Source organism: Rhinopithecus roxellana, chromosome 9 (assembly GCF_007565055.1).
Source record: "Rhinopithecus roxellana isolate Shanxi Qingling chromosome 9, ASM756505v1, whole genome shotgun sequence".
In the NCBI taxonomy this organism is placed as follows: Eukaryota; Metazoa; Chordata; class Mammalia; order Primates; family Cercopithecidae; genus Rhinopithecus; species Rhinopithecus roxellana.
The window spans coordinates 93,250,172-93,276,650 of record NC_044557.1 but is presented as its reverse complement, the minus strand read 5'-3'; the positions used below and the strand labels follow the sequence as shown (position 1 = coordinate 93,276,650).

The 26,479-nt window shown below is 45.5% G+C and overlaps 2 protein-coding genes across 2 annotated transcripts in view; one reads left to right on the top strand and one right to left on the bottom strand.

Moving 5' to 3' along the window:
- The window catches only part of TG (thyroglobulin), a 272,527-nt gene that overhangs the window by 138,346 nt on the left and 107,702 nt on the right, over window positions 1-26,479 (top strand). The window contains 5 exon segments of the mRNA XM_010380291.2: window positions 9,393-9,527; window positions 11,012-11,176; window positions 15,225-15,444; window positions 17,025-17,118; window positions 19,422-19,581. Coding sequence (XP_010378593.2) covers window positions 9,393-9,527; window positions 11,012-11,176; window positions 15,225-15,444; window positions 17,025-17,118; window positions 19,422-19,581 — 774 coding nt within the window.
- The window catches only part of SLA (Src like adaptor), an 86,699-nt gene continuing 72,867 nt past the window's right edge, over window positions 12,648-26,479 (bottom strand). Inside the window, exons 9-10 of the mRNA XM_030937574.1 lie at window positions 16,267-16,383; window positions 12,648-15,777 (exon numbers count right to left, since the gene is read on the bottom strand). Of these exons, the coding sequence (XP_030793434.1) occupies window positions 15,729-15,777; window positions 16,267-16,383 (166 nt within the window). The 3' untranslated portion in view covers window positions 12,648-15,728. The remainder of the gene's footprint in view (window positions 15,778-16,266; window positions 16,384-26,479) is intronic.

Sequence of the window (26,479 nt, the reverse complement as noted above, 5' to 3'; positions counted from 1 at the left end):
TCTTTGGGGAAGAGGACATCACACCTACTCAATGAAGAGAAACATTTTTATAGTCCGAGGTCTTTTACTTTATTTTAACACCTATTATGCCATGAACTCACAGGGAATAGGTTCCAGCAGCTCTGGTCCTTCCCACTGGTTCTCACAGTGTGCTTCTCTGGGTGGAGCAAGCTGGCATTTCAGTTGAGCCCAAGTACCTTTCTCTTCGGCTTCTTTTTCTGATCCTTTTCCTTCATGTGTTTCAGGAAGCTATCTTGACTGCCAGAGTGCTTAATGTGCTCAATACTCACATTAATTCTTTTGTCAAGAATCATGCCCTTGTTCGTTTGCAACAGTGCCGGCAGTACACTGGGGAACACTGCAAACTCTTTCAGTTTTGCCATGGGAACACCTGTGGGGCATTCCTTTTTAAACAATACCCATTCCCTTGATGTCGACAATATCACCTTTCTTACAGACTCACATATACCTGGCCAAACGAACAACTCCATGTTTTCCGAAAGGCCTGGAGAACATACCGGGTGCCTCTCCTCTTTCCCTTTGTGTTTGTCATTTTGGCGAATTACTGGAAGATGGTGGTTCCAGCTGCAAGGCTTTTTGGCAATTTTTAACAGCTGAAAACAAACCTTGAAATAAACATTTTCTCCTTTGATGTCTGGGAAGGAAGAAATTAAAAAACAGAGAAGAAAGGAAGAAGGAAGGAGGGAGGAAGAAAGGAGGGAAGGAAGGAGGGAGAGAGTGAAGGAGGGAAGAAAGGAGAATTAAAAATGATTTTTTATATATCAGTGGAAAATTTCAAATATATTCTAGCATAACTTTTTTTCTACTTAGTATCCATTAAAAAAGGGAATCATTGTGGAATGATTAAATCAATCAAATGAACGTATCCATCCCTCGGATACTTTTTTTGTGTGTGTGCTGAGAACATTTGAAATTGATTCTCTTAGTAGTTTTGAAATGTGCAATATGTTAACTATAGTCACTGTGCTGTGCAATAGATCTCAAAAAAGTATTCTTCTGCATCATATACACATTTCATAACCTTATATTATACCCCATAAATATGTATAATTATAATTTGTCAGTTAAAAATAGAAGTTAAGCTTTAAAAAAGGGGATATGGTGCTTTCTAGAAAGGAATAGAAGTGCCTCCATGTCACCCAGAGGCCCGCCTGTGCAGAGGCTGCAGCCGTGCTGCCTCCAGGTTGTGGAGTGGCCCAAGCTGCCCCCATCATCCCTCCCAGACCCTTCCTTCTCCTCTGCCCCTGTCCCCCAGCAGCTCTGTTTTGCAGGGGGATATCACCACATAGGGCTGTCCTGGGTGCAAATACTGACTTGCTGCCTTTCAGCTGTTTGGTCTTGGGCAAAGTCAGTGGCCCTCTGTGAACCTCACTTTTCCCTCCTATAAAATAGGGTTAGGACTGTTCATCTCAATGGAGTACCATTAGATGGAACCAGATAATCTTTACATGACTTTTCAAGCACTTCCAGCCTGCTAAACAGACAGTAGCATTCATTGCTAGTCTATCTGGTAACAGAGGAAAATGGCTGTGTGACCTTGATAAGTCTTTCTTCCTTCAGGGCCACTGTTGCTCTTCTGCCCATGGAAGGGGCAGGGCCTCTTACTTCCAAGGGCATATTCTCCTCCAAGGTCTTAGGGCCTGCTGGTGAGCTACTCATGCTCACTGAAAGAGTCACCAAGACCTTTAACCACCATGCTGTGGGGCTGGATAAGGGCTGGGAAGGTGCCTATTAGCTGCTGGGAATGAGGGCTGATCTGGCAATTACCACCTCAATGAGGAGGTCCAAGACTATAGCAAAGCAGAATAAAAGCACAGTCCCTGTGCCCTGCTGGTAGGAACTCAGCTGAGTTCTGCCCTGTGACCTAGGGCTACCTCTATAACCTTGGGGGTGCCTCTGTAACCCTGGGGGTATGTCTGTGACCTTGAATGATGCCTCTGTAACCTTAGGTGGTGTGTCTATAATCTGGGGGAGTATCCTGTGGTCATTCCTCCAGTGCCTCAGTGTCCCCCTCTGTTATGAACATCAATGTGAGTTAACATAAGTAACTGAAATTACATAGTAAATCGATATTGTTTTCACTTCTGATTGTGTGTTGTGTTTGGTGAGTGGGTGAGAGTAGGGGGCACCCAGGACCACCCTGTAAAAGTGGAGGGTTGCAATGCAGCTGGAGTGACCGACCCTGCCAACCACAGGTCGGCCTGGTACCCTGGAGGACCATAAGTGCTGAGTGCTGTGACCAGATGCAGATGTTAGAATGGTTATCCCAGCACCAGCATGAGAATGGCCTGAGCAGACTGAGACTCATGATCAGGAGGCCCTTTTTTGGAGCCTACGTGGTAACTGCAGTGAAACTGATGAGGCCAGAACCAGGTGGAAAAGAAAAAGACAGTTCCCAGAGGGGCTGAGCACGTAGACTCCACTGGGAGGAGGCAGCAAGGATGATAGGATTTCTGGATTGGACAATGGAGTGAGTGGTGGAAACATTCCCTGAGGAAAGAAAGAACACAGCGTAGGAGTGAAAAGGAGCACTGGGGGACAGTAATGGCTTCATTTGGGGACATGCTAAGCTCGTGAAACCTTGAAACGCTGAGATTTATAGATGTTGCTGCAATTCAGCAGCAAGTTTCCTGCACAAACTGAGGCCGTGCCCATGGCACCCGCAGGCACACTACACAGGAGGTGAGAGACTGTGGAGGCCCTCCTGGGCAGGAAGCAAGCTGGCCTGGGATAGGGGGACAGGGGGACAGTGGGGCGAGGGGAGGAGGGGTCAGGTGGAAGTCAGGAGTGAGATATTTGGTGGGGACATCACTGGCAGTAGTTTGGGCTCCTGTGCCCCTTAAAGAACATCCCTGGTACTTCCATCCAGGCTGAGAGCCCTGTCATTTTGAAATGATGGTGTCCAAACCGCATCAGGAACCAAGCAGCTTGACCCAGAGATGGTGAGGGTGGCTGTGTTTGCTGAGTATTTCCCCTGGGCAGCAGCTCACATCTAGTAACTCATTCATTTGTGGTTATGACCCTAGGAGAGATGGTCTCTTAATATCCCCATTTTACAGATGAGGAAACTGAGGTTCAGAGAAGGGGAGTGGTTTGCCCAAAGTCACACAGCGTGATCTGGCTGCTTTACTGTGTCTCATTTTTGACATATACTCATAGCCGATTGTTAGTGTCAGCTGCTGGGTGTATTCAACTCTTCTCTGGTTTCTGGCAATACAAGGGGACCCTGACGTTATTCTCTAACCAGTGTTGGCTCCCGCGGAGGTGCACAGAGGGCTGTGTGGTCTCATACCACTAGGGAGCATGCCAGTGAGCACGGAGGGGCATCTCTTCTTACCAGGCAGGACAGTCACTCTGTAGGAGCCAACCTGTCTGGCTTTCCTCTTGGCTCACCTCTCCCTCCTACTCCATCTTCTCCTTGCTCTGGAGGAAAAGGACTCCTTTCCTGAGGCCTGGATCCAAGGGCCTCAGAGCAAAGGTGCTGATGGATTAATTTACCCCACAAAGGCAATGGTCCATATGTCATCTACTGAGAGATGTTATGCTTATTAGAGATCATGAACAAGGGCAATACGTAACCCAAAGATCTTTAAGATTAGAGTTGCTCAGAGTAGTTAAGGGACTTGCCTGAGAACACACATGTCAGGTTGAGTGAGGTTTAGAACTCAGAACTGTCTCTTCACTAGTCTAAGCTGTGTCTCCAGCAACCATGGCCAAAACAAAACCAAAACCAAAAAGGATATCTTAGAGACCACAGTCATTTTCAAACTTGGATGTGTGTCAGAATCACCAGAAAAGTTAATAGACTACAGAGGCCCAGGCTCTTTGACGTGAAAACTGGGCCTGGACTTTGGAATTTTTGTCACATTTCTCAAGAGAATCTGATGCTCACCCAAGTTTGAGAACTACGATGGACGGTAAGAATCATCTTGTTCTGGCTTCTTAGACTGTTTTTCCAGGCTGCCACCTTTGGCTGTCAGGTACAGTCCTGAAGTGTCAAAGGAGGCCTGTAAACACTTGTTGAATGAATACACAATTGAAAGAACAAAGATACACAGCTGACTTAGTTAATATCACAGGTTCCCAAACTATAGCCCTGTGGAGGCATATATTTGCTAGACAAGAATGTAGTTTTGGTCCTGTTTTCAAAGTAACCACGCAACAAAGAGCCTATTAATATTATGAATAGTCAGTTTTATTTTGATATTAGTAGAAAAGTCGGTAGACTTAAATAGGAAAAAATAGATAGGCAAATAATTTAAAAGACAAAATGTTAATTTTTTAGTTGTAGGTTTTTTGAATCATGATTTCAGTTTTGAATTTTTTAATGTGATTTGGCCTGTGGTTTTAAAATGTGTATTAGAATGGGCCATAACCTGTAGTTGGTTGGAATCTCAGAAAACCTGGAATGTTTTAAAGTTTGAGAATTTTATTTTGGCCATCTTCATGTTAATTTTTTTTTAAGTAAACTCCTGTCACCCAGGGAGATATTTGCTGGAATGTTGACTGGAAGTTGGCTGTCTGGTGTTTTGTTGTTTTAGTTTGGGATGATTTATTTTTTATTGCAAGAGTTTAGTAAAACAGGCAGAGTTTAAAAGACAGAGCCTTTTTAATTTAGGCCTTTAAAATTATGTACTTTATTTGTATGCTAAATCTGAAATGTCATGGGACTGGAGTGGAGCTGGAAGGAGGAGTAAGACCGGGAGAAGGGGGAGGAGAGACGGGGATGGAAGAAAACACAAGAGTTGATATTGTACGTTTTTTTGTGTGTTTTTAATTATTTTTTTTAAGTTTATGGAGTCCTTTTGTTTCCATTGAGTATGTAGATCAATTAGTTTGAAGATTTTTTACAAGGCTTTTGTTGTGCCCATTAAAGTCTTTAATTTTTCTTGGGCCAAATATTGTTACGTAGACCAAAAATATAGCCAGATAGACAAACAAAAACTAGAATTAGACCAGATTGAGTATTTTAGTGGATGTAGAGTTTTAGTGTTAACTTCATTTTTGGAGAACTCAAGTCTAAATTATATTTGGGACCCTACCCTGATCAGGATTTGTTTTAGGATGGAACTCAAACTTATAATTTTAGACAAGGATAGAACTTTATAATTTTAGACTATAAAAACAGGGCTTCAGTTTATAATTTTTATGATGGAATTAAAGACAATTAAAGGCATAGGCATATATTAATGAGATATTTATTGGAAAGATGTCTAATTTAGAAGTTCTTTTTTTTTTTTTTATTAAGGAAAGTAGTGTCAAGGGAGCCTGAAGTATTGTGACACAGAACTAGGAATCTTCTAGTCGAATCTTTAGACAAAGCAGTCTAGGTGGCCACTCCGGGTCAGTAAAGGGGACCCGTACCCCACTAAGAGGATAGAATATCTCAAACCAGTTTTGTCTCACCCACATCTGTGAGTTTTATTGATGGTGAGTTTAGTAAGGTGTCCTGTTAGAAAATATAAACACGTAACTAAATAGCTTTTCTCTATGTCAACAATAACCATTTTGAAAATATAATGGAATAATACCACATTCTATTTTTAATGGCATCAGATATTAAGTATGCTATTAAATAATATTCAAATTAAAAATTTTTCGCTCAGATTAGTGTTTAACTTTGAGATCATTCCAAGTAACAACCCAATGAAGTATTCTCGAACATTGAAATGGTAAATTTTATCCAAAATAATGAATATCCAAGGAGATATTTTACAAAACAAAATAATGTGGAGAGACTTTCACCATTTGATGATAAAATACAGAGTGACTATGGTTTAAGCAGGATGGGGGTAGAGCCAGGATCTGCAAAGAGATTTATGGAAAAGGAGAAACACCCACCAAAACAAATTCACTTACAGATAAGTACCTACGATGCAGTAAGCATGCATTTTGAATTAAAGGAGAGATTATATTTTAAAATAAATGACACTAGCATTGCAATCTATGAACTAAAAATAGAAAAATGAAAAAAATAAAAATGAATCAATAAACCGTAGACTCTGCTTTTTAGGAAAAGACACTTTGGGTGAGCTTGGAAGCTGCTACCACCTCATTCATCTGGAGGGGAAGTCTGTGATGTACTAACTCTGGGTTCTGTACCTGCAAGAGCTGGCTCCAGCCCTAGCTGGCACTACCACTTAATTAGCCATGCTAACACTGGCTAAGCCGATTGGCTAAGCAAAAGGGTGTATTACTGGACTGTCTGTTTCCTTGTCTGTAAACTTGGACAGTGACAGTACCCACCTCATTGGTTATCATGAATACTAAATGCAGCAGTGTTGCAAGTTCCTAGCAAATAGTAAACTCTTACAAAATTACTACCAAGAGCCCCAACTTTCCTGCTGCATCATCATTCTGCCTACACAAAGAGTTTGTTCTCAGAATTTTCATGAGATGCTTGTGGACCTCCCAGATGTTGGATTCTGCACAGAAGCAGTGGCTCATCCAGGGGTTCATGCAGGCCTGGGGACAGTGGCAGGTGGAGGGCATGGCAGGACTTGGCTCTGGGCCCTGGAATGGCGACAGATGAACTGGCTTTCACTCAGAGATGAAATTCACTCTTTAATTATAGTGCTTTCTCCCAGACATCAACCTAAACACGGAGTGTGGCCAAAGCTTCCATTTTAAGACCATAATTGGTGAGTCCATCCCTAAAACCCTTTCATAGAGCTTCTCTAAAATTGCAGTGTTCTCACTCTCTAAAAATATGCAGCTCAGTTTGGTCCCATTGCAAAAATGCCCCTTATATTGACCATGAAAATAGCAACATGTGGAGGACACTTAAGAAAATGAAAACCCAGCATCTCTTGCAGTCAAGCCAGGTCTCAAGTTCAGGAAGACTCAGTTCCTGAGTGTTAGGATGGTACCCACTGCTCCAGGACAGAGTATGGAGGTTGACCTTCCTCTTGCCGGGCCTGTGTGAAACTGGTTACATTATTTGGCGACTTCTCTGGATAAATCTTTTCTCTCTCTTATTTTTTCTTCCTTGTTTTTACGTAAAAATGTATAGACATGTCGTAGACTGCATGCTTGCATCCTCCTCAAATTTATATGTTGAAACCCTAATCTCCAGTGGGATGTTGTTAAAAGGTGGGGCCTTTGGGTCTGATCAGGGTGGAGAGCCTTCATGACGGGGTCGGTGACCTTCTAAGAAGAGGCAACAGAGGGCTCGCTTGCTCTTTCTGCTCTCTGCCATGTGATGATACAGCAAGAAGACAGCTATCCATTAACCAGAAAGAGGGCCCCCACCAAGAACCCAATCATGTTGGTCCCTGCTTTCAAACTTCCAGCCTCCAAAACTGTGAGAAATAAATGTTTGTTGTTTAAGCCACCCAGTCTATGGTATTCTGTTATAGCAGCTTGAGCAACCAAAACATGGCACTAGATTGTTTTGCTGCTGTATTTACCAGTCTAATTTTAGTGAACTCTCCACCAGTGTGCTGGTTGTCAAAGACAGGTTTAAGATAAAAATTATAAGCTTCCCTGTATAGCTAAGAGCATGGTGTTATCAAAGGCAAAGACCCTTTCATACCTGGGGATCATGTTCTGGAAAAGATGCTCAGCTACGTAGGAAACTCAGACGGGATAGAAGGAGCATTGACTTGGAGCCAAGATGTCTGATTCTGTTCTGGCCTAGTTATTTTCCAGTTCCGTGTTCTGAAAAATGTCATATAACTTCTCTGAGTTTCTGACTCCTCATCTGTGAAAGAGTCACTAGAGCCCCTACCCAATCCCTCATTTGGGTGCTGTCAGGATCAAACATGATGATGAAGTGAATATGGTTTGTAACCTTCAAAATGCTATGCTCAAGATTGCCATAGTGTTCTGCTAACACAAGGTAAATGGTACCAAATATTTATTAAAGGACACGCTACTGTGGTCTTCTGGGAAAAGAAGCAAGAAAACAGGAAAGAAGAAAACACAAAAGCAAGCAAGAAAGTGTGTGTATGTTAGAGAGAGAGAGAGATTTTCTTTATTAATGATCACTGATGCCCCACTGAACATCTCTCCAGGGGTGTTCTGGAATCAGTGCTTCCGAATGATCATGGAAGCCTATTTTGGGAGGCAGCCTTTCAGACTCTTCAGTGTTATTTGTGGAAAGTATGATATGTCCATTGACTAGACTCACAGTCCTTTCTCTCAGTGGAAACTTAAGTGGAAACTTAAGCCCACTCTTCAGAATCCCCCTCACTCAGTCTGGCTCTGGGCATGGCCCTTGCACCAGATGGGATGAGTTCACCTCGTCACCTCTGCCTAAGCCATCTCTGTGGCTGCTACAGCTGTGCTTCCCTCCCCTGTGCTGAGACAGCCATGTCCTATGTACAGGACTGGGGAGGCAGCACCGGAGAGCAGTTGAAAGGCACAAGCTTCACTAGATAGAAAGGCCAGCTCCAATCCTGTCCCACTGAGCAGGAACAGTGCCCTCACAAGCTGGTCATTTTAGCCTCTTGTGTCTTATTTTCTTCATATTTAAAGGAAGATGTCTTCACTGGGGTTTTCTGAGAAGCAGACTCTCAGATGGAGATTTGCATGCAAGAAGCTTGGTGCAGAGTGTGCTTGGGATATAGAAGGAAGTGAGGGGCAGGATTGGCCAGAGGAAGAAGAACTTTGATGCAAATCAAATGATCGCCCCACTGATATTCCAGTGAGCTCTAAAGTTAGGCTGGCCCTTCAGATTTGTTCCATCTTGAGGCTGGGGGTCCGAACCTTTGTCTACCCACATGGACGGTGTTGGGATGCAGGCTATCTCTGGGGAAGGGGAGGCAGTTATCTTAGATCAAAGGCAATTCCTGGAGAGAGACTCAGTTGGGAGCTACCAGTCATCAGCTTAACAACAGTTGGGGAAATGAGAGCCTTGGTCCTGCGGTGGGGTCTCAGTCCTGCAGGGGGTCTGGATGGCACCCCACAGTGTTCCCTACAGAAAGCAACTGATAGCAACTGATGTAGTGTCTGTAAAGACCTGAACATAGTACCACGTGATTAACCTGGTATGTCTGTTAATATCGTTATTACCTTGTATTATTCTAACTGTTGCTTTGTAACAATTATATCATAATGTTTTTCTTTTCTTCTCAACTTCTCTCCTATTCTACTATGAGCTGCTTAATAGAAACAGCCATGCTTTCTGTTTGCTTCGTTCTGTTTTCAACCTTTGTATTCCTAGGCTTGAGCACAGAGTTTGGCTCATAAATAATGTAATGAACACTTGTCGAATGGAAAGACGGATCAAGCTATAGGATTGCACAGGAATGGAGACCATGAGGAGGGTGGCCCTGAGGCTGCTTTTGGGGATATTGGGTAATACACGGCTATCTTTATTACTCACCAGGTGGCAACTGCATGTAACTGTCGCTTGCCTTCTCTCCTAGTCTCTCTGGACTCGTGGCAGTCCCTGGCCCTCTCTTCAGTGGTTGTTGATCCATCCATTAGGCACTTTGATGTTGCCCATGTCAGCACTGCTGCCACCAGCAGTTTCTCTGCTGTCCGAGACCTCTGTTTGTCAGGTAAGGGGAGTTTCCAACCCCCAGGTAGGGTAGGACAAAACCTCACACAAGTGCTGCTCAAGATCCTCACCTTAGAAAAACACACGAGACACCACGATAACCTGGGATGCTTGGAATTAAGGGATTAACCTGGGGAAGAAGACCTGGGTGAAATCTCCTCATTACTCCACAGGCCAGCCAAGGTGTCCAAGGGAATATGCCAGCCAGAAGAGAAGGGACATAAACCCAGGTCAGAGGAAGATCAGAAGAAGGATCTAGTGGGTTAGTCTGAGGCAGAAAAGATGCACATGCATGGCAGCTGTGGCAGCTGACCCCAGATAGCAGGTAGGCTGTTGTGGTGAGGAGGAAGTACACTTGTCTGGCCAGTGGGATACAGCTAAGAGCTACTGTATTGGTAAAACTCAAATTTTAGGAGACATTTTTCAATGCAGTTGAATAACTTTTTAATAGGCAAAGTTGCCCACAGATGCATAATTCCTTTAGAGAGTTTTTGGTCATTGTTGGTATTTAAACAAAAGCTAGGTAACCACTTGTTGGGAATGTTCTACAAAGAATTTTAGCTTCTGAAAGAGGCAGACATCAGATAACATTTATACCCTTGCCAAGATTCTAACCCCCTCTGAGGTTCTATGAATTCCATGAATCTCCTTCTCTGCAAGATTGGATAATAATATTCACAAAGCTATGGATATCTTGCAGATTGGACCACTATGTACAGATATGCAGGTTATGCACTGCACATGTCTGGGTGGTACCATTCACAGAAATTGAGGTATAAATAGGGCTGTTAGGCTGTCAACAACCTGACCAATCAAATGAAACAGCACTTTTTCAGAACTGTTCTTAGGACTGAATGTCATATAGTTTAAATTGTCTAGTGCAGAACTTAACATGCATGGGAAAGGGCATGGTCCCTGGTTGAACAGTCGGTATGGTGCCAGCTGAGGAGGCATTGAAGGACAGAAGAAGAAGACAGGGCTGAAGATAAAGCCTGGAGTATGGAGACCCTTGTTTGAGATAGTCCTTAAGCCCATGAGGAGCCATGGAGATATATTAAGCAGGGAAATAACAAGAGCACATTTATAAATCAAATAAACAAAAAAGACCTTAATGCTGCATGGAAAGTAGATTGATCAGAGGGTTGGGTTTCCCCTTGCTACCATTTTATTTCCATCCCCTGGTACAGTGCTTAGGATTTATTGTAGTGCTCAAATAAATGAGTGATTGCATGACTGATTAATGGATTCACAGATTCATGGATGCATGATTGGATGAAAGGATAGATGGATGGAAGAGTAGATGAGTGAGTGGGTGGATGGATGAATGGTTGGATAGATGGATGGATTCATGGATGCATGATTGGATAGTAGGATGTATGGATGGAAGGGTGGATGAGTGGATGGTTGGATGGATGACTGGATGGATGCATGAGTGAAGTAACATCTCTGAGGCCCAAGCATCACTCTTCTCCCTCTTCTCTGCAGAATGTTCCCAACATGAGGACTGTCTCATCACCACTCTGCAGACCCAACCTGGGGCTGTGAGATGTATGTTCTATGCTGATACTCAAAGCTGCACATATAGTCTGCAGGGCCAGAACTGCCGACTTCTGCTTCGTGAAGAGGCCACCCACATCTACCGGAAGCCAGGTAAGCCCAAGCCTATGCCTTTGCAGCCATCCTGGGAAACGGGGTCTGGCTGGAAGGGACTATTTAAACACATGGTGAATTGGAGGACAGTGGCTTTTGTTGGCCAAAGTTCTGGGCTAGGTGGCACTCACGTGAGGTAGACTGAAGGAAGGTAGAAAAAATTCCTACTTCTGTATCACTTTTATTCATTTATTCCTTTGAGTTATAGAGCCATCTTGGTTTTGAGGAGTTTCTTAGTAAAATAATTAAAGAGCCCACTTTTTATTATGGTTTTATAGTTTAGAGTTCTTTCACCGGCCTTATCTCATTTGGTCCTCACACCACTCCTGTGTGGTGGCAGGATAAGGGCTTTATCTCTGTCTTAGAAATCAGAAGGCTGTAGCTCAGAGAATTTAAGTTAACTCTGTGATTTCACACAGCTAGTGATGATGGAGCTGGAACTTGGAGCCAGATCACCTATCTCAACATGCAATACTCTCCCACAAAGCCTTGCAGCCTAACTATCGCATCATAAACACTTTGGAGAGAGAAGCTGTTCCAGCTGAGTTTAGTTTTAAAACACATGTCAGATACTGTGTTGGTTCTGGGGCTCCAGGCAAGGCAAGAGGGAGCAGCCATCGATCCATCACTAAGTAAGACTGCTAAGAGTTGCAGAACAGGAAACAGGGACTGGGCATCTAGGGGAAGCCCCTCCCCAACTAGACATGTTTATTGAATGAAATTAATGACTGCTAAGTTGTTAGCTACATCTGCCATCTTGTCTTCTAGAGCAAGGTTCTACAACCATACTTTTCTGTTAACACTAATCAGCTGCTATTGTAGCATAAGAGCAGCAATAAACAACATGTAAGCCAGTAGATGTGACTGTGTTCCAATAAAACTTTATTTACAAAACCAAGTAGCAGCAGATTTGGCCCCATGCTGTCCTAGAGCATTGACAGTCCTTTGGTTCTGTCTTGATGCCAGAGATATCTTCTTCTTCTGCCCCCTCTTCAACCTCAGCCCTCAGACCACAAGAGTGTCTTCCAGACCTGAGAATGCCTTGATTGCTATGTGATGAGCTGTCAGGCCTTCAATCGCAAGTCTTTCCTCTCTTTATCTGGACATTTATATTATTTAGTCAAGCTATGTAGATTTTTTTTCTGAGACAGAGTCTCACTCTGTCACTCAGGCTGGAGTGCAGTTGCACAATCTCAGGTCACTGCAACCTCTGCCTCCCGGGTTCAAGCAATTCTCATGCCTTGCTGGGAATACAGATGCATGCCACAATGCCCAGCTAATTTTTGTATTTTTAATAGAGATAGGGTTTTGCCATGCTGGCCAGGCTGGTCTTGAACTCCTGGCTTCAAGGGATCCAACCGGCTTGGCCTCCCAAAGTGCTGAGATTATAGATTTTAACAGTATATTTCACAACAGTGTAACCAATCTGTGTGGTAGTTCTGCTGAAAAATGACTTAAATTGAGGTTTGAGTTCTGTAAAACACAAATTAGACTGCTTCTGTATTACTTCAGCATGACTAAAACTCAATAGGAAATGCTCACTTCCAAAAGAATATGTGTGCACATACACATCTACAGGTGTCTCAACTTTCACGCAAACATTATTTGTTTACAGCTGATATACATGGCCACTGATAATTTTCTTAACCCAGGTAGTCACACGGCCTCTGTGGGTATTCTAGAAAGAATCTATCATTTCTGCTAAAGAATTTGAAAGAGATAACCTCACATCTAACATGTTCCCCATGTTTGATCTCATTAAGTTGGAGATTCACTGGGCAGTCTCTGAAGGGAAGACTGAATACCACTGCCATGGGAAAGCAGGACTGTATTCCCCCGAAATTCTTCAGCCTTTATATTTGTTCTGGCTTTGCTCCCGCCTTTGGATGATGCCACGTACATAAAATGTGGCTGTTTGCTGCATAGTAGAATGAGGTTCCAGCACTTCAGCAGCCTGAGTGCTTGCCCAATACCCCTTGATTTATGATTGTGACAGGAAGTTTTGCGAGGAGGGACTGTGGGGGTAACATCAGCCTTGATTTGTGATTAAAGTCAGATTAAAAAACAGCAACTGTTTCTTTCCAGCCCAAGTTTCCATTTTGAGTTCTAACTCATATTCCAATGTTTCTGCAACAGAGAAGGCTTCATTTGCTCTATTTTTCTTCTTTCTCTTTTTTTCTCTCCCTGTGTCACCCCACCCCCACCAATTCCTTCCTTTTTTCCTTCCACTCATTCATTCATTCATTTACTTGTGTGTTGAATTTCTGTCATTTTTCAGGCACTGGGCTTGGAACATTACAGGTATTATTATTTATTCCTGACATTGTTGTATTGTAGGAGACACTATTGTTCCCATTTCATAGGCAGAAAGACTGTAAAGTTTTTCCAGTAACTAGCTGTTCCATAAGCATAAAACCCAGATCTGCTTGACTCCTTAACCAATTCACCATGGTGACACTCAGTGACCTGCAAATCAAGGACAGACATGATACCCAGGCTTCTCAACCTCAGAACCCACTGACATTTGGGGCTGGAGCATTCTTTGTTGTATATGTGTGGGAGCAGTGGTTGTCCTGCCTACTGTAGGATGTGTAACAACAGCCCTGGCCTCTCCCACCGGATGTCAGTGGCATCTCTCCCTGACCCCTGTGACAGCCAAAAATGTCTCCAGATGTGGTCAAATGTCCCCTGTGGGCAAAATTACTTTCAGTTAAGAATCTCTATATGATACAAAGCTCCTGCAGAGTAGATGGACTTCTGTCTGCCTGTCCGCCTCTTGGTCTGTCTGCAGGTCTGTCTGCCTCCTCTCTGCACTGTCTTGTTTAGTCACCACTGCAATAGATACATACTTTTATAGAAGGAGCTGCAGAGAAAGCAAAAAGGTTTTGCCTTTCAATCAGCTGAGAGTGGAGTTGAGCAGACCAAATCTACGTGTCAGAAATAAGAGACTTCTCACACACACTTGAAGTATCTCTCCATGTGTGTTCACTGCTTCCTTTGTGCAGGGCTTTGAGTCCTGTGTGGCATCAGACAGGCCTGTCTTAAGTTCCTGAAAACAGTACTTGGCACTGAGCCTGGGCCCAACAAAAGTTTACCGGATCAATCAATGAATGAAAGAAAATGTCATCGAGGAAACAAGATAGGGCTACGGAGAAACCGATGAATGTCGCTGGCGATTAGTGTTGCACGGAGCGGGGTGGGAGGCATGGCAGGTGGCACCAGTGTTGGCCTTGTGGGCAAGGAGGGATTTGGACATGAAAAAATGGGCGGGATGGACTCGCAAGCTGGGGCACCCAGGGCACCCGTGACGCAGAGAGAAGCAAAGCTCTGAACTGGTCCCAACCTTTTGCACATGGGGTGTGGTCAGAGCCGGGGTTGAGAAAGGTGTGGCTTTGAATCCTACATCACTCTCTATCGTCTGTGATCCTAGCAGGCCCTAGGCCTCCACCTCTACATCTATTCCCTCACTAATGAAATGTAAATGTGGGCCTGCGACCCCTACACTGCAATTTTGAAATCCAAAAGTCTTAAAAGTATTTTTTTTTTTTTTTTTGGTAAGTCTGCAGCTAACTCATTTGGTGGCAAAATCTGACATGGGGTGGCTAAAGAAATTCTATTCTTTACTCATCTCTCTCAGGATGAGTAACCCACACATCTCACCACAGAAATGATGGCTGTGTTTAAAGGTGGGGCCGCACTCCAGGCCTCCCTAGGGGATTGGGTGCTGTTTGCTTCTCTGTTCTTTCAAAAGGCCCCAGGGTGCTGGTAAGGGGTCCTGGGCCTGAACCCATGTATAGAAGGGATTAGCACTGCATACTGTGCATTTCGGTACCTAATAAAGATCAGCTGTCTTTGCCAATTTTTTGTTTGTTTGTTTACATTGAAAACCTGACTAGATTTAACCTGTAGGGGTCTGAATAAATGACTGACATTTTCAAGGTACAAAAAGCAGTGATTTTTCTTTTGCTGAAAACACATTCAGAATGCCAGTGGAGAGAGCACTCACTGAGGCCTCTCCCCTTCCTCACCCCTTTCTCTTTCCCAACAGGAATCTCTCTGCTCAGCTATGAGGCATCTGTACCTTCTGTGCCCATTGTCACCCATGGCCGCCTGCTGGGCAGGTCCCAGGCCATTCAGGTGGGCACCTCATGGAAGCAAGTGGACCAGTTCCTTGGAGTTCCATATGCTGCCCCGCCCCTGGCAGAGAGGCGCTTCCAGGCACCAGAGCCCTTGAACTGGACAGGCTCCTGGGATGCCAGCAAGCCAAGGTATGGGTTGAGTGGAGCACATCTTGGTAAATACTCAGAGAAATCTCCATTCTAATCTATCTAAATGGGACTCAGTAGCAGAGCAGTGCGTTGTGGATAAAGCAATGTATGGAGGATGGAATATATTAGCTAAGGTATCATTAAGTGCTGTGACAGATAAACTCCTAGTATCAGTGGCTTAACACTGTTTTGCTCATGTAAAGCCCATCTGGTGATGGAGGGGCCTGTATGCTCTGCTCCATACAGTGATTCAGGGACCCAGGCTGATGGAGGCTCTGACTTCTTCAGCATGAATCTTCCAAGGTCCCCCAGATATTGATCCAGGAAGAGAGGCTGTGAAAGAATTGACAGGAGAAGTTCCCATGGAATAAGCTTGGAAGTAGGGTTCACACATCACTTGCATGGGTATTGCAGTGGCCAAGCTCTGCTTCCTGGCCACATCTGATCTTAATGAAGCTGGGAGACACAGCATTGAAGGAAAAGTAAATGAGCTAATGAAAATTTTCCCACTAGGAACAAAATTGCAAGTTTTTTTAAAGCACTCATGTCCTATCTTCTTTCCTATCGAAAATTTCGTTTTCCTCTTTTCCATGTGTATATCACTTTAAATAGCAAGCATATTGAAGAACAATATTGTGATTTTTTTCTAATTAAAGCATACTCAGAGTACCTGTGAAAACAGCACTTATTACTGCTGCTCTTCTCCTTCCCACCTGAATCTCCTTCCCAACAGGCACCCCATGGCTCTATCCTCAGGCAGCTGCACTCTCCATACCCCCTACCACCATGGCTGGCTGCTGAGCAGGTCCATGGGCCCATTACCAGATAGAGTGATGAGCTAGGAGGCTCTTGAAGTACTCCAGGAAAAGGATGATAAGGACTTCAGCTAGGATGGTGGCTGTGGGAGTGGAAAGGCATGGATTTCCATCTGCTCCAGTGCTGTTAAAGAAAAATAACAAATATGCATGACTTAAAATGCCTTACCATGTTAGGATGTACCCATTTGACAGATGAAGTGATAGAGTCACATAGGTTTTGAGTGGAGAGTAGTTGAGAGCTTGGGTCATTGTAGTCCAGGGCTAGTGAGGATTGGGTGATGAGCCAAGTCACTCATTGGGTAGATGACCATTGTGCTGCCATTAGACATAATCACAGCTGTAGTCTCAGCTCTTATACTGGGAGATGCTCAAACTGGCACTGCAGGACTCTGTACTGGTGTAGAAAGCAGGTAGGTCACCACCTCCAGAAGAGAGTCTGCACCCTTGGAGCAAAGAAGGGCCAAGGTCCTGAGTGGTTTTCATCGTCTTCTTCTCTATCTCAAGCTGTTGCATCAGCAGCCTTCTCTAAATTGATGCATTGTCTCTGGGGAATGTTCTTCCACAGGCCAGTGGCCAGAGAGTGGTGGGCACTCTGCCATTCCTTCCATTCACTGCCACTCACATTTCCTGAAGCTGCCTAATTTCTGCAGAGCTGGTGGGATGCCAGGCTTTGGAATGGGGTAGTGGGCTCTGACCATGGTGGCAGGTGGGGAGGGGTGGTGATGGAACATGTCTTGGAAGTCACCCAGTCTGTATCTGCAGGGCCAGCTGCTGGCAGCCAGGCACCCAAACATCCACGTCTCCTGGAGTCAGTGAAGACTGTTTGTATCTCAATGTGTTCATCCCTCAGAATGTGGTGAGTTCAGAAGCACTTGCTATGGTTGCCCTGAAGACTGTCCCATTAGAAATCCAATGTCCCCACTGTGGCCAGCAGAGTCCAGTCTCCTCCTCTGTGGCCTGCTGAGCTGAGGTTAGGTGATTTGCCTAAGGCCACTCAGCTAGTGAGTGATGTATGGACTTGGTCAGTTGGTCCTCAGAGCTCGTGGCTAGAACTAGTGAGTGGTGACCATGAGTGTGTGTTTTTTTCATAGTGTCAGGAAGAAGACTGTGGAAGTTGTTTGCAGTTTAAAGTGCACTTTTATATCTGTGATTTTATTGGTCTTCACATCCACTCTAGGAGGATAGATAGATTAATAGATCGATCAATCAATCAACTGATCGACAGAAAAATGTAGAATGATATATTTACCCTTATCTTAAAGGTGCAGACCTGGGGCTAAGAGAGGCTAAGTGAGTCATGTAAGCATATTCAGTTGGGCAGAGTGGAGGCTCATCCCTGTCGCCGTGTTCCAAAGCCAATGCTCTTTCTCCTTAGGGCATTTCCCAGTAACAGAGAGTTTGGCTTTTTCTGCCTTGGGCTGTCTGGGTCCCATCCTGACCTTGAGGGAGGAACAGTGATGCCTCAGTCCAGATGGGCAGTACTTGGTCTCCAGGTGACAGGCCCGGCACAGGAGGGGCCAGCCTCCTGGACACTTCTTGTGGCTGTCATTGAGGCAGGAGCTGAGGACTGCCCCTTCCTTCTGTGCCTTGCCCTTGCCTCGCAGCCACAGGCCAAACGGCCTTTTCCCTTGTTGGTAAGCTACCCAATAAAGATGAGTCAGGGAACTTTTAGGAGGGGGTACAGGGCCCCTTCACTGATCTGTCCCACAGAACAGGACAAATGAACTCAAGACCACTCAAGCTGGTCTTTCTCTGTGGCATTTAAAAAGACCTCATATTTGAAGAATCCACAACCATCAAGTGGTGACATCTGAGCTGGAATGTCACAGAAGAAGAGACTCCAGGTCAGCCCCTTCCTCTCTGTAAGGCGTTTCAATGAGTGACTCCACTGCTCTGCACCTCTGCTTTCACAGCTGTAGAGTAGGGTGCTTATGTTCACCACAGATTCTACCTCCTTGGGTGGAAGATCAAATGATACACTCTAGGCAAGAGCCTTTACCACAGCACTTATGGGGGCAGGTCCTCAGGCAGTGTTTGCTCTTGTGAGGGGACCTCTGTGTAGAAACATCTGTGTCTGTCTGAGACCATCATACATGGAGTGGTGATGACACAAGGACACAGGACCTTGGATGGAGCATGAGTTACCAGGTGCCTGCATATCCCATGGCCTGAAGTGGGGCCTCAGATCCCCAGCTCCGACACACGATTCTAATATAATAGGGTCAGCCTACTTCCAAACCCTCAGCTCTGCTACCTCCTAGCTGTGTGATCTCAGGCAAATCATTTAACATGTCTAAGCCTCTGCCTCTTCATCTGTAAAATGTGGATAATAAGAATCTGCTAACTTCACAGAACTGTTTGAGGCCTCATTGTAAACACCCGGCACAGTGCCTGGCTCTTAGTAAGTGCATACTAAACTAACTCTGTGTTACCAAGATGGGTCTAGTCACAGAGCATCCAAGGGATGCCAAGGACCCAGAATGCTTTTTTAGAATAAGCCATGGGCCAGAACTGGGAGCTGGAAGACTGTGTGGTACCATGAGATGGGCTCCAGGTCTGCAGGGAGCTGCCATCCCTGACACTTGCTCACTCTGCAATGTGGGAGAAGTGTCCTCACCTTTTGTGACCTTCAGTTTCCTTCTCTATGAATGGGGTTCAGTAGTTTACTCAGGCTGCCATAACAAAGCACTGCAAGCTGCGTGACTTAAACAACAGAGAGATTTTTCTCAAAATTCTAGAGACAGAAGTCCAAAATCAGGGTGTTGCAGGATTGGTTCCTTCAGAGGCTCCTCTCCTTGGCTTGTAGATGTTCCTCTTCTCTTCCTTGTGTCTTTTTGTGGCCTACCCTCTGTACCTGTGTCCTGATCCCCCCTCTTCTTATGAGGACACTGGTCCTGTTGGATTAGGATTCACAAATATGACTTCATTTTACCTTAATTACCACATTAGGCACTATCTCCAAATACAGTCAACTGCTGAGGTCTTGGGGGTTAGGACTTCAATGTATAAATTTGGAGGGACACAACTCTGTCCACTGCATGGGGCTAAGTATGCCACAGAGTTGGCCAGAGGAGTCCTGTGTCAACCAAGAATCAGGCTCCAAGCATGGGAAAGGTGCCTTCTCCATGCTCTAGCCTCATGTTTCTCCAATTCCCACAGGCCCCAAATGCATCCGTGCTGGTGTTCTTCCACAACACCATGGACAGGGAGGGGAGTGAAGGATGGCCGGCTATCGACGGCTCCTTCCTGGCTGCTGTTGGGAACCTCATCGTGGTCACTGCCGGCTACCGAGTGGGTGTCTTTGGCTTCCTGAGTTCTGGTGAGTTGCTGCCTCTGGTGGGAGTTGCTGACCCCCTGAGCCAAGGCTCAGCCCCTTTTTCGCCAAGACCCATCCCCTCACTGCCCCTGCTCCTCCTCCAGCCAAGCTAGGCACACAGTGGAAATTTTAGCACATTTGGGAGACCGTCCAGGGATACTGACACCCATAGACAAGGATAACAGTTGCCATTTATTGATAACTTACTACATGTCTGAGCTGCGCTGCTCCAAGTCCATTACAGGTCTTAGCTTGCGATGTGTGCATATGTGTGAGTGTGTAGTTTGAAGAGGAAATTGAGGCCCAAGAAGATTAGAAACTGGCTTAAAATTATACAGTCAGGGAACAGCAGGGCCAGGAATTCACTTGCCCTGAGCAACCCTAGGGGATGAGTTATATAGCTCTTCTGCCCACAGGGAAGCCATCTGATTTGGAATCAGGGCTGTATCAATAAGGAGATTCTCACCTCCTTTTAATACTGGCCTCACTTGTGACCAATGGACTGTCCCCTATCACAAACCTATTGATCACCCCGTCTATGACCTCCATCTTTCCCACTGACTACTAGGGTTGAAGTGGGCCCTGGACCAACCCAAACATCCTCCATCCATGTCTTTTCCTCCAGCTACTACCTGCAGCAGGGAATGTGTCAGCTGCAGTGGTTGGGGCAGACTCACTGGCCTTGGAATCTGAAGAGCCCAGGGCCACCTCTGGCTGTGGACCCTCGGACAAAACCTTTCCTTTCACCCAGTCTCAGTCTTGTTCTCGGTAAAATGGGGATAATTTTACCTGACTTCTAAAGTTACGACGAGGCTTAAATGAGGTAATACATGTAAAAGGTTTTCAGAGACTTGAGTTTTGCACATCTTCGAGGATAGTGACTGCTTCATCTCTGTTTCCCAAGGGTCTCATTTAAGATCTGAGATGTCCTACATGCTAAGTATGGGTGGGCGAATGGCAGATAGAGTGGTCAGAATGACCAGATGGACTAGAATGTGTGTGAATGTGTGGAGTCGGCGTCCAGCATGAGCAGAAGCCTGGATGACCACATGGCGTGAGGCCTTGGGTGCTGCTAAGAAGATTCTAGACGTGTGAAATGGGCAACGAGTTAAGGCAAATGCAACCAGATGTCGATGTAGACGAGAATGAGAAACAGATTTTGGATTTTTTTGATGGGGAGCAGGGTCGACTGGGAATCCAAGGACAGACAGAGTTTCCCCTTTCCTGGCTCTGAGAGACCCTGGGTCCCTCATTTGGCCTTTCTAAATCCCAGTTTTCTTGGTGGTAAAAAGAGGAGAATTATCCCCATCCTCTTTCACGTATATGTGGTGGTGAGAAGTGAATACGGTGACTGGAGTTTTATGGAAGCTCTTTGGAGAGTGCTTAAAGAATTATTCACACATGAATTTATTTTCCTCTTTGAAGAGGGAAATCTCTTTGCCTGGGTTTGCCTTCCTCTGTGTGAACACAAGACTGACCATAATTTATGCCATTGGTAGCCCCTTCCTCTAGAGGTGGTGACATCAGGACTCGCCCCAAGGAGCTTGGGCCTGGGGAGCTTTTTTCAGACATGGCTGTCTTGTTGTCTTAGAGCATTTCTAGACAGAAAAGAGTTTCCATATGTCATCTGTCCCTCAGTGGGCGGGGGATTATGATTTCACAGAGTGTAATCTTGTTGAGAATTCATGTGCTTCTGGAGAAGCAAACTCATTTTGGCTGCCGGCAGGGGCAGCCTTTGGGGAGGCAACGGAAGCTTCCAGAACACCCAGCCCCACTCATTCCTGATGTGCACCAAGCCTGCCTGTTCATTTTGCTCAAGGGAAAAACCATCAGCAAGAGAGAAGGAAAGTTACACTTATGGAGTGTGTCTGTCTTCACCAGATATTTCTCCTGGATTACCTCATCTACTTCTCACAGGAGATCTCTGAGGCCAGCAGGGAGCGGCCATTTCACAGATGGGTCAGCGGAGCTCAGTGAGGCTGAGAAACATTATCGCCACAGTCACAAGTGGCATCCTGTGCCTTAGACTCTGGTGGTGGAACAGGAAGAAATACTGTAGTTCAGGGGCCTCCCTCAGACAGCTGGACATGCCCTTTTGCTTCCCTGTTCTTCAGCTGTGCTGAACAGGGTCTGTCTTTCGCATTCATTTAGCCACAGGCCATTTTCTTTCTCTCTCTTTCTTTCTTTCTTTCTTTCTTTCTTTCTTTCTTTCTTTCTTTCTTTCTTTCTTTCTTTCTTTCTTTCTTTCTTTCTTTCTTCTTTTTTCTTAAATTTTACTTTAAGTTCTGGGATACATGTGCAGAACATGCAGGTTTGTTGCATAGGTATACATGTGCCATGGTGGTTTGCTGCACCTATTAACCTGTCATCTAGGTTTTAAGCCCCACATGCATTAGGTATTTGTCCTGATGCTCTCCTTCCCCTTGACCCCCACCCCTCAACAGGCCCGGGTGTGTGTTGTTTCCCCTCCCTGTTTCTGTATGTTCTCATTGTTCAACTCCCACTTATGAATGAGAACATGTGGTGTTTGGTTTTCTGTTCCTGTGTTAGTTTGCTGAGAATGATGGCTTCCATCTTCATCTATGTCCCTGCAAAGGACATTATCTCATTCTTTTTTATGGCTGCATAGTATTCCATGGTGTATATGTGCCACATTTTCTTTATCCAATCTATGAGTGATGGGTGTTTGGGTTGGTTCCAAGTCTTTGCTATTGTAATAGTGCTGCAATAAACATACGTGTGCATGTGTCTTTATCAGAGAGTGATTTGGTGATTCCTCAAAAATCTAGAACCAGAAATACCATTTGACCCAGCAATCCCATTACTGTGTATATACCCACAGGATTATAAATTATTCTACTAGCGAGACACAGGCCATTTTCTTTGCCTTCCTTCCTAGTCTGCCTCGTGTGTCCCATGTTCCCAAGCTTCCCAATCTCTCACATTGCGCCTCCCTGCTCTTCGGCTCTGAGAGGGGAGCAAAGATGTTCACATCCTCATCAAATCAGGAAACTGAGGCACAGAGATAGGGGCAGGGCGGAGCAGCAGCAGCAGAGCCGTGATGCAGATTCAGGCTTCCTGCTATGGAGAAGCCATCTCCCGCCTGCCTCAGGCGAGCTCAGAGACGGGACTGAGCCTGACCCTGCAGAGGCCAACAGGAAGCAGGTGCTCACCTCCTGAAGCCCAAAGGGGCCAGTCCTTCATCCCAGTTAATCCCCCAGTAAGCCTGTGACACTAGTGCAACCATTCCCTCTTTCATATTTTTTAAATAATAGATTTTATTATTTAGAGCTATTTTAAGTTTATAGAAAATTGAGCAGAAATGACAGAGAGTTCCCATACACTCCCTTCTCCCCCTCCTTCTTCCCCTACTATTCATAAGATGCTTTGATTGGGCACATGTGTTATACTTGATGAGCTGAAGGTGGTGCGTTATGATTTACTCAAGTCCACAGTTTACCTTGGGGTTCGTCCTGTGTGTTGGATGCTCTCTAGGATTTGTGGACTGCCCGATGTCCTGGATCCACTGTTACAAGTTCCAACAGGATCATTTTGTTGCTCTCCAACTTTCCTGTGCTACATCTCTTCATCTCTCTATTTTTCCAGTTTAAGTCATTGAAAATTGCAGTTCAGAAGATAGGTTTAGAAAGAGTTGGTTACTTTACATGTCAGCCTCAGCCTAGGATTCCGCAGGGAATGTGGCTTTGCATCTGAGTGGGATGGGGTCTGAGAGCTGCTCTGTGGCTCCATGAGGCCAAAACTCTGAGCAGCTCCTTCCTTCCCCATCCCAGTGCAGGCTGCCTGTCTGTGAGTGGAAGATGCTAAGCCTTGCAGGGCGTCTCACATGAGATGAAGTGTGTGAGGACAAGCACCAGGACTCACCCATGTTCATTCCCCACTTCTTCCCTAGACAGGGGCTCTTCCAAGGGAGGGCTGTTTTTATCATTTCCTGACCCAGTATCTGGCCAGTGGCTGGCACAGAACTGCCTCCTGATCTCAGCAGAGGCAGCCCTGACACTCACAGAGCCAGGCTGAGCAACCCCTCACGAGTATCATCTCATTTGATAAACGTGTGCAGCATCTGTTGCTGTATCCCAGAGTGAAAACGGTCCCTGAAAGCCCCAGGCTCCAGAGGTACTTTGTGAAAGAGACCAGAGGAAAATGAAAGCAGAAGCTTGTGCCAGTCCTGAGGCCCACTAGACAAACGCATGCTCTCTGATGAAAAAAGGCAAACCCAGCCCAGTGTTTAAAGGGAGTCTTGGTTCCTATGGATGTGAGCAGTTAGAAAGGAAACAGTTGCTGGGTGAAGGGAGGCCATTTCCCCAAGACTGGACCCTGCAGCAGGACAGACTCTAGGGGGCATCTGGCACCAAGTCATTGTTCCTCTCTGTCTGGCAAAGCAATGCAGTGAAGGGAACTGGGGCGGTGGCGTCTGGGACACAGGAGAGGCTGGACAAGGGGCCTGTGGGCTCTGCAGGATGTGAGAGCAGAGGAAATGTGCTTTAGCCAAAACACCAGACAGAAGGTCCGGCTGCCAACGGTAACCACACACGCCATGACCTCATCGTCTCTGGGGCACACGGAGGCCTACTGAGCAGGTCTGCTGTCCTCTCTACCCAAAACAGGCTCAGAATGCTCCCTCAGCAGGTGCCCCCTCACAGGCAGGCTGGCAACAAGGACACACTGCTAAGAGCATCAGCAACATGTTAGAACCTAAACTTGTTGTATTTTATTAGAAATTAGTCTTCTATGGTGCTTTATGACAAGCACTGTTCTGTTCCCCTTACAAGTATTAACTAATTTACTCAACCTTATGAGGAAGTGCTATTATCATCCCCATTTTACAGATGGAGAAAATCAAAGCACCCAAACATTACCTTGTCCAGGGCCCCTCAAGGCTGTACATGGTGGAGCTGGGACTGCAGCCAGCTGGCCTGGCTTCATGGCCACTACACTACACTGCCTCTTGTTGATGTTCTCTGGCAAGACTAGGGCAAGCATAGAATGGTGCTAAGGGGCTTCCGTCAGATCGTTGAAGAGATCGAATGAGCAAACAAGAGCTAATTCAACAATGAGGGAGCAAGTGAATGCTTGCTGGGTGCTCTGAGCAAAGGAGTAGGAGCCAGGAGGTATGGGGCAGATCAGGGCAGGTGGCAGCAGATGGAGAATAGTGTTAGCACAGGCCAGGAGGGCTTCCATTCAGGTCAGTTCTCCCTATGGGCAGCTGAGACCAGTCCTCTGGTGTCTTGCCCCTGGGCCTGAGCCTCGAAGCACATCAGATGGGGCACAGAGTGTGCCTGTGGCATGACTGAGTGAGGTGGGACCTCAGGAGGAGAACTGGGGCTGAGGCACACAGACTGCAGCAGAGGGGGCGGCCCCTGGGCAGTGATGGGGACCCAGACTAAGGAAAGCCAGGAAGAAGTTTGCACTTGATGCAGTAGGAATGAGGGAGGTATAAAGTCTTTTTGAATAGAGAAATTTCAGAAATAAAGCACTGAAACTTTTTAATGCACATCATGGATTTTTCAACAAACATTTATTGAATTGGGTTGAATGTTAGGACAGAATTCTGATTGTGAATTAGGATTTAAGTCCCAACTTCATCTCAGATTCACTTCTTCCATCTAAACAAGCTCATTCCCTCTAAAGTTTCGTTTTTTTCACCAGTAAAGGAAAAGATTGGACCAGACATATTGGACTGTAATTGTTTGGTAATTGCCTTCTGCGTTTGTCTCTGAGGCTGTGTGGTCCCTAGGGCTAGGTAGGATCTCTCTTGCTTTCTGCTGTACCCAGCATAGTGCCTGATACCAGCTGAAGCCCAGTTCATACTTGTTGGATGAGTGACCCCTTGAACACATGCTCACCTGTGACCTCTCAGAAGTCTAGACCCCAGCAGTCAACATTGACCCTTATCATATAGTGGGGGAAAAGCTAATACATGGGAAGGGAGAGTCAGGAACATTTCCTCTCCTCCTTATGCCTGGAATACAGGCCGTGGATGTCACTTTCCAGATTTGCAGGACCTGGTCTGACTCAGTTGGTGCCCTGCTTTCCCGGGCTACCTGAGACCTTAGAGGAAACAAACACATTCATCCTAACAAATGGATCATAAGAGCAATCCAGAAGGTTCACAATGAGGAAGGATCATGTTCTACCAATGGCTTCACCAGTCCCAGAACACAAAATGCATTTGAAGAACTTCTGAACATTTCCACAGCTGGAAGAATAATTTGTATCATTATGCACTCTGAGCTAAGTGGAGTGCTCAGGCAGGCTGGAGACAAGGACACTCTGCTAAGAGCATCAGCGACATAATGTTAGAACCTAAACCTATTCTATCTTATGAAAAATTAATTTTCCATAGTGGTTTATGACAAGCACTGTCCTGTTCTCCTTACAAATATTAACTAATTTAGTCAACAACCTTATGAGGAAGTGCTATTATCATCCCCGTTTTACAGATGGGGAAAATCAAAGCACACAAACATGAACTTGTCCAGGGCCCCTCAAGGCTATAAATGGTGGAGCTGGGACTGCAGCCAGCTGCTGTGGCTCCATGGTGAGACTGTGGTGTTCTCTTCAACTTTGTGATTACTAGACTGGGGAATCAGGATGCAAGATTTTTCTGTTTTTTCTTTTCTTTTTTCCTATTTGGGAATGTGGGTCTTATCAGTAGTTTCTTGCTGGATGCTGAATCCTGTGAATCATAACTATGGTGCCTCATGGAGAAGCATGAGGGGTCTGGAGCTCAGGGAGTGGGCTGGGCTGCTGACACACACAGGACTGTCACCAACAGGTAGGTGGTAATGAAAGCCATGGAACTTGATGAGGTTCTTCAGTGCAAAGTCAGAAAGGAAGAATGGGAACCTCAGATGAGACGAGAATGAGATCTGGTGTTTCA